Raw genomic sequence first — 12,200 nt, forward strand, 5'->3', positions numbered from 1 at the left:
TGCTGAGTGTACACTGCATGTGCACCCTTAACTTTATTTCACAGTACTTTGTCTGAAAGCAGATAACATAGTATTAAGAAATAAAATAAAAAAACCACATTTTGTGCTCTTGTTTGTTTTGATGCACTTGGACAACAACTGTTGATCTTTCTAAAGGTTTTCTCAACACTTAAAACTCTTATTAGACACAGAAGTGCTACAATATGCAGTATAAAAACAGGTTGCTAAATAGCTAAATGAACAAGAAACCTGACAGCTCTCATGAGATACTGAAATGCTTTTTATAAAAAATAACAAATGGAGACTTAACGACAGTATCAACATTGGAAATAAAACAAAAGGAAGTTTACTCTTGTACACATACAGTATCCCAAAATCTTAAGGCGGTTGAAGTATTAAGTCAGACAACCCAGTTAACACTTTACAAGGTGCTTATATAAGACATTCACATCAGGCTCATGAATGCTTCATTTCACATTAATGAATAAAAACAGCTTCATGACACACTTAGATGGAATGGACACAGAATTATGACAGAAAAAATATAAATAGGGTAATAAATGCCTGCAGTTACACTTACACACTCAGTGTTGGATGAAAAGAAAGAGCTGATGAAAACATTTTTCACCAGACAATTGTCTTTCCTCGGGTTAGCTCTATTGTCAGATTGTAGACTCTCAATTCTCGCCTTAATACAAAATTCATACATAACAGCATATGTCTGCCATTCTTTCATGTTTTAATTCATTGATCATCTACTGTTTAATATTCATTTGCATTTGAAGTGCTTGCATTTGTACGCTACTAAGAAATGCATGTGGTGTTTTTTTAGAAACAGCAGCAAGGAGACACCTGACAAGAAATGTGTTTCCTGCTCCCACAGAGGAAAATTCTGACCATATTTTAGGTGATGCGTCATCAGCCATCTGAGGACTACAGCCTCTTTTATCTAACTCGGATTGTTGCAATAGGGTTGGATTCGTACCCAGAAAAAGATAACCAACTGGTTGTAATTTGATCTGTTAAGTGTAAAGGCTTTTGCGCTTGGCTAAGGAGGATGGATTTGTAAATCAGTGAAAACAAAAAGTGCACCAAGTGCGGTGGAGACAGGCTTAGTGTCACATATGTATCAAGTGAACAGATCTGATCTGTGTGAAGCAATGAGGAGACTTTATGTCTCTCAAAATAATGCAAAAAGCAAATCAAGATGTTATATTTACATAAATGGAAATTACTTCCACATTGCTTTTTTTCATTTGAAGTTTGACCAATGACTCTTTCAGGTACTTGATCTCACTACATTTTCTTCTTCTGCATCTTCAGTACTAGACTGTCCATCAACTGTTTTTATTCCGATTAACTGACTTTTAATTTTCATATAAAACTTGGACGGATGGAAAATGTACATTAATTTGCATTTTGCAAGAAAAAAAATCCATTGGACGAGTGAACACATGCAAAGAGATAATTGAAAATAAAACTACCTCTACTTGGATAAGCAGTTTTCCTTGTTTCCTTAAATTGACAGCGATGAGAACACTTTGAAATCATGACTATAGAGTAAATGATGTAAAATGTTACCACAAATTCTTTAATAAACCCAAATCCTACATTGAAGATACATTACATCATTGCCCTTCTTCAAAATGAGCAAGAGAGAAGCAACTAATTATTGATAAATATGTGATAAATCAACATGAGCCTGTTTGGAATGATTTATATAAACAACTTAGAAAGAAAAAAGTGTTAAGTATTATATGTATTTAAAAAAAAACCTCAAAATATACAAATTCACAGCCAGTAAGTCAGAGGATTCAGTTTCACATTCTCAAATTTCACTCTAGCTGTTGATATTTGCCTGGTATGAAGCTTTCATAATATACAAAAAGATTTAATAGCCTAGCAGATAAAAAATAAAATGAAACCTCTCAGCAAGCAACACGGCCCATCTGAAAAACCAAATACTTTCCTCCATTTATTGGATCAGACATTATGCAATATAATACACTGGAAGAAATATTGAAGCAAAGGAAAAACAAAAACACCGTAGTTTATAACATTAAATAAATATTTCCTTGAAAATATACATAAAAAGCTGCCATAGACAGATCAAAATACATATCTGTTACATTCATCCATCGGGCTCTCCTGCAGGGCACAACATCTGTCCATGTACCTAAATGACAGGTGACAAAGTATAGCCGTCTTCCCTTTGAAATTTTAGTGATTAATAGTAGGCTTGGACACCACATCCTGTGTGTAGATATTGTGATTTCCCAATGTTTCTCTTTTGAAGAAGTAACTGATAAGACAGAAAAAGCAAAATCTTCATGGACCCACTGCATGTTATGATCCCCAGGCCATGAAGAAATATTGTAAACATTTCAGCCTTTTTTTTTTTTTTTACTTTGGTACTAAAGTTACAAATGGTGGTTCGTGAAACTAAGAGAACATCACTAAAGTATGACATATACTGCACTTTTGAAGTCTTTCAAGATACTAAGTGAGTCAGGGTACTTAATCCATTTGAATCATGTAAAAGATGTAAAAGCCTTCATAGAAACAAAACAAAACAAAACAAAACAAAACAAAAAAACAAAAACAGAAATCAGGCATTGATAATGATAAAATGATAAATGATCTCATGGGTTTAAAGTGGGGCTTGCGGTTTTTTATAGACAAGATCATCTGAATGATCAGCGCTCCATTTGTTAAACCTGATTCATCCACTAACACTTTCCATTTACACAGAAAACACTGCAAATATAGAAAGTCAAATCTGTACATAGTTTTGAATTAAATATATGCAAGGAGGGAAGAAAAAAAAGTTCAAATTGAGGGTCTGAACAGTTCTTCAAAAAATACTGAGGTTTCAGTAGACATATCTTCTTATAATAGTTTCATATTACACAACAGCAAATCCACTGTCACAGGACTTGGCCATGCGATACCCAAAAAACCTATTATCCATTTTAACATATATATTATTTATTTGCAATATAATTTTTCCCATGAATGCTTTACATAATAAGACAAATTGAAAGAATCTTAACCCCATTTTCTTCACAGTCGAAAGAGAATGTGGTACGTGTGAGTGAGAAGTTAATTCTATTATGGAAGTATCCACTGATTCAGTTGTCAGATGAGGTGGTTGTGTCATTTCTGCAATGTGTAGTCCACTAAAAAAAACAAAAACTAGATAGGTTACGATTTTTGTTGGGATGATACGCCTTTCCAGTAGTCTAAAATATCATGGAGGTCCTCATCCTTTGCAAACTGGACTTTCTTACGCAGTGCATGCCCTGCAGCCATGTACTCCTCATCTTTATGCCGTTTCCGGTGGAGTTTGAAACGCTCCCAGATGCTATGTGAAGGTTTGCAGTAGTATTCAGGACTGGAGGAATAGCTTAGATTGTGGTACTGAGAGGACATCTGTGAATATGTTAAGTCTCTGGAGCGGGAGTGAGTAAGAGGCTCCAACATGGAGGACTTGTGGCTGTCAGGTCCTTCGAGCTCCTCTATCTGAGCATCGGGATAGGAGTGTCGGTGGGCACTGTACTGACGGATCTTTTCTGCCTCGGCCCTCAGGATGGCAGCAGCAGGTGTTACAGTGAGGATGGTCTCTCCTGTTGGAGAAGTTTTCTCTATATACTTGGATTCAGAACGATAAGGCCTGGGGCTTCTCATGGGCCCTCCCGTGGCTGTACTGGGCCTCTTTGGAGAGACATCAGAAGACCGATGTCTCTGCAGAGAGTGGTGGTAGCTATCCTTATACACTGGAGACAGAAGGCCAGATTTATTCTGTGGGTGTTCTGATATTAGTACAAGCTGGGGCTCTGCAGTGGATACTGCTCCAGATTTCACTCCTTGAAAAGAGGTGGATTCTGACTTTAACGCATCTATGCAGTTGTTTATTATCTGATTGACTTTATCCACCTCTTTTGCAATTGTGGAAATTTCTGCCACTGATCCTTGACTATTCCCAGCCATTCCCATATCACACTCCCGGCGGTCATGGTGATCCACACTTCGCACCTCCATGTAATTTCCTTTCATCATCTTAGGAGTATCACTTATCTCTTGAAATTTGTACTGCTCCATTTCACTTGCAGATGGTAAGTATGGCATACGTGCCATGCTCTCTCCTGCCAACAACTGCTTCTGCGACATTCGAGATATAGTCCCACCCTCAAGCTCTTGTCCATATTTAAGTTCCATTATGTTTTTCTTTAAACTTCCTGATTTTTTGTGCTTTTCATCTTGTTGGCGCTTTCTTCGCAAGCAATAGTACACAACTCCAAGAAATATAACCATGCTGAATAGGCAGCCCAAAATTGTCATAATGTAGTGAGTAGGAGTCGGTTCTTTCACATTTACGTCCTTTCCATTTCGATGGGCAGTAGAGACTGTCAGACATGTGTGGTTGTGTCTAAGAGAATTGCGTATTGAAGCAACACAATATGTGTAGTTGGTGTGGGGTTTAAGGTTTTTTAATTCAATGTCCTCTTTTATATCTTTTAGGTTTTGAATGTCTGTGAAAAAACTGTTGTTATAAAGAACCAAGATGTACATCTTCTTATAGGGATGAGGAATCTGAACTGTGATGATAGCACCTGTGTGTGTTACTTGCTTCACTTCCATCAGAGGAGTTCCCTGAACATCATTTTCAGGTGTACTGATGGTAGTGTCTTCTGGTTCTGTGCCTGATGGACAGTCTTCCACTCCACAAAGCGTTGAGTCTGGTGGTAGTGTTGTTGACTCAATGGGCACAGTTATAAATGGTGTTACATATTCATCAGTGCACACTTTGGTAAGCATGTACAGTGCATTTCGATAGTTTGGATTGTTAGGAATCTGGCTCAGTAAGCTATAACCGGAGACCCCGGGTGGGGAGTCGCAAACCATTCGTTCATTTGTTCTGTTTGGGAAAACTGAGAGCCATTTGACAAAACCAAGTAATTCACATGAGCAGTTGAAGGGGTTTGTGTACAACTCACAGGTGGTGAGTTTAGTTAAACTGGCAAACGTAGACCCATCTAACTGCTGGATTCGGTTCATGGAGAGGTCAATATTCTCTAAGTTGGGGCATTCCCAAAAGGCATTAGGTGTCACAGTCTCAATCAGGTTTGCCTGGAGGTAGAGGTACTGCAGCTTTCCTAAACCCCTGAGGATCCCCTCTGTCAAGTTCCGCAACTTGTTGAAGCCCATTTGAAGGACTTGCAAGTTAAACTGAGCAGAAAAGGCCCCGTCTTCTATGTAGGAGATTTCATTCTTGGTCAGGTTCAGGTAGGTCAAGTTGGCAAAGCGGCTAAGGGCAGAATAGTGGATACTTTTGATTTTGTTTTCATTCAGACGAAGGTCCACAATGGTGCTGTTGATATGCTGTGGGATGGCCTCATAAGGTGGCTGGTTTTGACTACAAATTGCGAGCCATACAAAGCCCTTTTCACCCTCAATTAACCAGCAGTCTCCACTGACTCTGCCAATATGAGTCAAATATACAATGGCTACAGACCAAAACAAGGCACTCATCACCATGCCTAAGCTGCAGGCCATTGGTGCTTCTTTGAGAGTCATGTGCAGGGCCAAAAGAATCAAAGGGGTGTGATACCGCTGCCGTTTCAGTACAGCTGTTCAGCTAATCTCAGGGCCAGAGACAATCCTTTTATTTGCCTCCTCTTCATTGATAGATGTGTGATGCTGGATGTTATCGCCATGTATCAATTAGAAAAATCTGCTTTCAGATTGAGGCTTGCCTGCAGTGAACTTGTGGCAACACTTAAAAGAGCATCCAGCACCTCAACTTGGCTTGTGCTTTTTTCCTTAGTGGGTACCATCATTAAATGGTCTCATCTTGTTGTTTCTGCCAGTTTCCTGCATCCTTAGCCTCTCTGGTGTGCATGGATGAATAACCTGTAAAATACAGAAAGGGACACACAGTTGACATTAAGTACACTTACTCAAGCCCTCCTTGTTTATTCCTCACCAATTATTTTGTACACCATTTAAGAAGTGTTTGCTGTTGCCTATGGCAGCCTGCTATTAAAGAAGACTGTTGACCAATTACCATTTGACAGGTTGGGGGAAGCAGTGTCCCTGTTTTCACACCATTAACCTGAGGCCTGTCAGATGCAACTGAGGGAGGCCAATGTTAAGAAGCTGCATTAAATCAATTATACAGCACCATGCAAAATGACAATTTGCATCATGTATTTAGTTTTTCTCTCTGAAAACCTTCATGAATAAATTAAAACCTTTCTGAGCGCTGGATTATTTTGGAGGAAAGAGGGAAATCATGTAGCAGGTGTGATTACCATAGTGTTAAAATTCAATTAAAATCTTTTGCGTGAGGGAACGGGAAAGTGAGCAGCAACTCTCACTTTTAATTCTGCAAGTTTTTTGTTTTTATACAGACTCATCATTTTTCTTTGTAATATCTCTTTTGATCGCTGTTTTTACTCTTTGTACAGTTGATACTATTTCACTGTTGAAGACTTTATGGTAACATATCTTATTCCAGAATTTGGGTTAAGATAACTTTATTCTGCTCTTAGATTTCTGAGATTTTACTGAACATTTTGAGTCATATTTTTTTTAATAAAGTTAAAAAGTAAAGTTTAAAAAAAGCACTTGATCCTATTTTGTCATTGTACACAAATATCTAGTTGTTAGATAACATAGTAGTGCTGTTCCTCCAAAACCCCGACATATGGTAAACATATCAAGAGGGTTTTATAGCTTATATACACAACTTTTCAATGATAAAATAATAAAAATAATTAAATACTGAGTGTATTATTTTCTCTTTGAAAATTTCATAGCTTTGCAACAAATTGTAGTAATACATTCAGTTCCATTCCAGAGCACAGTCATATTCTGTTACATCACGACTCAGTATTACAGACTCCATTACAGTGTTTAATTGCTCAAGGGTCGATTTCCTACTGCTAACAAAGAAATAAAAAAAATGTCTGCCGCGCAGGTATACAGTGGTGGGGAAAACCTCAATCACCTATAATAGCATGTCATTAAAACAATTTCCTGGATCAATTTTAACTTGCAGTGTGGCCATATTTGTACCTAATTGCTGTCTAAATGATGTTTTTGTGGAAACCAAATTTATTAACTGTTCTAATGTGAGAGAAAGGATTTCATCTGTCTACTTGTTAAAGCCAACTGTTTATGCATTTTAATCAGTCGAACCTATAATGGGCAATTTCTATATTAATTTGAACACAGTTAATTATGTAGTTACTAGCCTTTCTAATTATTTACGCCGAACTTCAATATCATTTTATTGTATAGCGTAGTTAACACGAATTATATTGTGAGAAAACTAACTGGACTTTAATTATGCAGATACTACAACCAAAATATAAACTACAAAAATCTTCTCAAGTTTGCTTATTGTGGGGAATTAGGGGTCACCTGGAGTGAGAATGTGCTTTTGTGTGTTAGAGGACATGGCTCTACACACCACACTCAAGTAGATGTGACAGTTTATGGCAGAAAGAATATACTTCAACTTGAAACCACACATGCCACTGTGGATTTAAAGACCATTCATGCTGTAATTTGACCTTTGTGTAGGTTTATCACATTACAGTCACACTATTTGTAGTTTTGCTTATCATACACTCTACACTCAGGGGTGCCTCCAGAATTTTTTCTTTAAAAAAGATGAGGGCGACTAAAAGTCTTGGGTGGCACACCAAAAAACATAATTTCCAGTTTTGGAAATGTCTGGCCGGGTGGCCTGTGCTCCTCCTGCCCTCCCCGATGGTGCTCCTGTCTACACTAAATAGTAATCCCTAATCTGTTGCCTTTTTGTCTTTTAATAGGATGAGCATCAATAACCATGTGTTGTGAGGCAAATACTTTAGGTCATAATAATGGCAGGAGTGTAAATGATGGCTTACCATTCAGTTAGCGTACATCCTCATGTCTCAATTGAATAACTGTCTGCCTGTAATGACTTTTACTTGCTGCTAATTTGCTTTGTGAATTAATTTGTGTGAATGTAAGTGTTGCCAAATTATGTTTAGTATATTTTTTTGTTTAGTCTTTCAAGGGAAGGAAAAGCCGTGATTTTACTGTATGCAAGTATGTAAGTAAGTTGGAGTGGGTGATGGAGATTCATTTTTCCTGAGGACTGTGTGGTAGGGTTATGTAACATGGTGATAGAGAAAGATGTGTTGTCTTGGGTCTGGTTAAGGTTAAGAAACGTCATTCATCCATCCATTTTCTTTACGCTTATCAAACTTAGAATTGTACAGGGGCTGCGGCCTATCCCAGCTGACTTTGAGTGAGTGGAAAGGCACACTCTGGAAAGGTTGCCTGTCCATCACAGGAAGACAAGACAAGCACACACTCTCACATCCACAGCTATAGCCAAGTTAGAATCACCTATTAACCTAACATGGATGTCTGTGGGTGGAAGCTGGACTACCAGGAGAACACACAGATGTAATCAGACCTGGCCAAAACCTTCTTGTTCTGGTGAGTGTAGTACTGTACAGTGCCCATGGTTGAAATTCCACAATTGAAGCTCATATATTACAGAATGATTTTTCTGCATGTTTTCATCTGTTCCAGCTCTGAATTATTTCAAAAATTGAAAATACACAGCATACTGATAAACTGACATTGGACATTAGTACTGTTACCCAGGGCTTTGTATATTTAAAACTGATTTAAGTTGGTTTAGCACGGAGGTGTCAAACATAAGGCCTGGGGACTAGAATCAGCTTGGCATGGATTCCAATCCGGCCACTGGACAAGTTTGGAAAATGTGAATGGGGGCATACATTTTCTACAGGCCTCCTCCATGACCATTCATACTACACCAAAGTAATTAAGTAATTCATAAACAATTAAATGAAAGAAGCAAATGTTGTTTTTTTCACTATCTAATATAGATTTTTTTTTCTTCAAAACAGGTCCCAAAAAACAGTTTTCTGTGAATTAACAAAAAGTTCCTGCGTTATAATTACAACCCATTTGCCCAATGAGCTACCAGAAATACCAAAATACCAAAGATTTTATAAATGTAATTTAGCAAATTTATTAAAAAACTGGAACATAATGTTGGAACTGTGTTTATTTTTATTTTTATTTTATTTTATGTTATATTAATATATCCAAGGAAATAAAAGTGTGGTTAAACTTTACAGTGGCCGACTTACGATCAAAGTGGGCAGCATGTTGCCCAGACAATAACATGGCTTTGATATCTGTGGCCTAGAGGATGAGATTATATGTAATTTTAAATTACATATCCTTTTATAGTTGATAAAATCGCCAGGTACAAAGCTAGTATGTTTTCATTGTCAGTTCAGCATTTCCACGACATTATTGCTCGACCAAATGTGTAGATGCAGAGCACAGCAAGATGTTTACTGTATATATGGAAACAGGGCTTTGAATTACCTCTCATAATATTTTGTTTAGTGTCAGGCAGTTTGAGGATTTTATGCTGTTTCACAATTGAGTTCTATTTATTGATCTTTCAAGTTATGTCCGCAAATCTGTCCTTATAATCACTTAAAAGCAAATGGCTCAAATTTTATTCAAAAATGCAACAAAAGACATCGTTTTGCAACACAAATGAAGGGCAATTTAGGTGCAGAGAAACAGTTTTCAATTACAGTTCTCCTTGGTTCACACAGTACTAAGCAATTATCTGCAATGAGGCTAAGATAATCAAGTAAAAGCACTACTCAGCTATTCAAGTGCAGATAAAGAGCAGAAATAAATGCTGTGGTGGAGGACACTGGAACAGAATGCCAAAGGCTGCCATTACAAAACCACCTTCATGATGACAAAAGAGCAGTGGCAGAGGAGCATTGAAGAAAAGAACACTGAAAACCCCTGGGAGGAAAGAGGTTCCAAATCAAATGTTCCATGAAATGAATATGAAAAATACAGCTCTGCAGAATATCTGGTGATTTTCTAAGGAAAGGCTGTATTTTTATTTCTTGATCCACTATGGCAGACATGGAGCTCATCTGATCTAGGAACCAACTTGTGACATACAGACTCTTGGTCAGGACTGCTAGGTGAATGCACTGGGTATTATTTGGTAGGATTTTCTAGCATGCTTGGTTAACAGTGCAGCCATTGGTAATTTTCTCCTACTTTGTGGCCTTTTCCTAAAAATGGCCAAGTTTTTTCATCCATCAACCTAACCAAAGAGTGGGTAAAAAAGAAAGTGTATATTAAAAAGAAAGAAAGAAAGAAAGAAAGAAAGAAAGAAAGAAAGAAAAACAAGGCACAAAAACAAGCCCTCCCACACAGGGCATAAGCTTCTGTCACCTAGTTGACATCTGTGTGATTTTATGCCAACGTTATCATACCTGCCACCTCATGGGGACTTTTTGGGTCTTTGCTTTCTCTGCCCAGGGTGTCAAGAAACCAGCGCCGAAGGGCATGTTGTATATATCTCAGAGATGCCAATGGCTTTGTCAAAAATTGTGATATTTGATACCCTGAGAATTAGACCAAGCTTGACCTAAACTGGCTCACAGCATGGCATTGGTGTTAGATTATTTTAGACTCTAAATTGAAGTTTAGCTTTAAATTTCCTTTAGAATGCATTACTTGTGTTTTGTTTATCCGCCATGACTCAATTAGACGAGCCTCCAAATGAGTCACTGCCTCACCACTGAAACCAGTGCACAAATTAGAGCCATGCTTGTTCCCCTTGTAAGGGTAAACACAACCATGGCCTTATACTGATAGTTAATACTGCAACTTTTAGTTAATAAAACATGGATTTTGCATTTAAATATTGCATAATATTTTACTTATTTGTATCCCAATGTATCCAAAACATATGGCAATAAAATCAAAGCCTGAGGTGTCAAGTTGTTAAGGGATAAACAAAGTAAGCTACATTAAAATTAATTTTTTGAGCTTTAGTTTCATGCAAATCACTCCATACTGTATATTCAGATCTCTACAGCAGTGTACGTTGCTTTGTGAGTGCTTAGGTCTATTTGCCACCACAGACCCACTTTCCATAATGGCAGCAATCTGTATGGTCCAGTGCTAGCCCTGAGTGCAGCAGGCCAGAACACCCAAGGCATCAGAGCTGAGTATATTCCCCTATCAGACACAGGCAGCCATTCCACAGTCTCTTTTCCATTTAGGCTTTATGCACTGGGTAATGAAAGCTTTTCTTTTTCTTTTCCTCTTCTGTGGATAACCTATTGAAACCCTGGTTTTGAAGAATGATTCAAACACAGCTTTGTAAATTTCTGTTCCAGTTGCTCGCTGCATCCTCACTTCTACTCTGTAAATGTTGGCTCCTTTTTCATGAAAAAGGTTACAAAATATGACAATACAAAAGCTGCTGTACATATAGACAGATGGGGACCTAGCCTGTGATTTTTGGTGGCCTATAAAACAACTAAATCTAAGAAAAGGAATGTGTCTGTAAAGTTATCCAGGTAGATGCCGCAACAGGTAAAATGTTGAGAGGATTGAAGTAGCTGGAGCTGCAATGGAGCTGGACTCTCTCTCATCTCTAACATAGAGCCTAAGCAGTGCTTCTCTTCCACAAGAGTCAGTGCTTCAAGGCAAACTTTGACAAAAGCGTATGAAAGTCACATGGACAAAACAATTCTTGAAAATAGTTCACCACTCTCCCCACAAACATTTTATTGTATGCAAACCCACAAACACCTCACCACCCACTCTGGCTATCTCTGTCTGTCAGTCCCCTTCTGTTTGCCGCTGTGTCTGTCCAAACAATTTCCCTCTGCATGCTAAACAAACATTTTTCTTTTCATTGTCCAGGTTTCTACAAAAGTATGCTATCAAATTATCTGGTTTTAGAGTTTGTGGGCCCCACTTGTTCTTGTTTCGCCTTTTATTTCCTATTTGGTCTTTGTCATGGTGAAGGTGCCCCAGTCTCGGAGGGCCCTCCTCATCCATACCAATGATTGCCTTTTATTTGATGTTATTCAAAATGCAGGGACCATCTTGGTGGGACTGAAAAATGTGGCAACGGGAAACCACAAGTGCAAAATCAATTGAATTAAAATGGAACTACTTCTCTTGGGGAAGGGAACCATTACATTTTACTGGGCTTTTGAATTGCTTAGACGCAGTGAGAGCTTATATATTTTAGGTTATATGAGAGGATATTTAACTCATACATTGATTACTTTGAGATTATTGCCTGGAAAAAAGAGCTG

General features: G+C 37.9%; 1 protein-coding gene across 1 annotated transcript; it reads right to left on the bottom strand.

The window, feature by feature from the left end:
* Positions 1 to 3,204: 3,204 nt before the first annotated feature.
* On the bottom strand, positions 3,205 to 5,577 carry elfn1a (extracellular leucine-rich repeat and fibronectin type III domain containing 1a; the record flags this gene model as incomplete). The annotated part of the gene is made up of 1 exon (XM_080905469.1): positions 3,205 to 5,577. One exon carries the CDS (start codon positions 5,575 to 5,577, stop codon positions 3,205 to 3,207), a length of 2,373 nt encoding a protein of 790 aa, XP_080761595.1.
* Positions 5,578 to 12,200: the final 6,623 nt, after the last annotated feature.

This window comes from Rhamphochromis sp. 'chilingali', assembly GCF_963969265.1.
Source record: "Rhamphochromis sp. 'chilingali' genome assembly, chromosome: 15".
Classification (NCBI taxonomy): Eukaryota; Metazoa; Chordata; class Actinopteri; order Cichliformes; family Cichlidae; genus Rhamphochromis; species Rhamphochromis sp. 'chilingali'.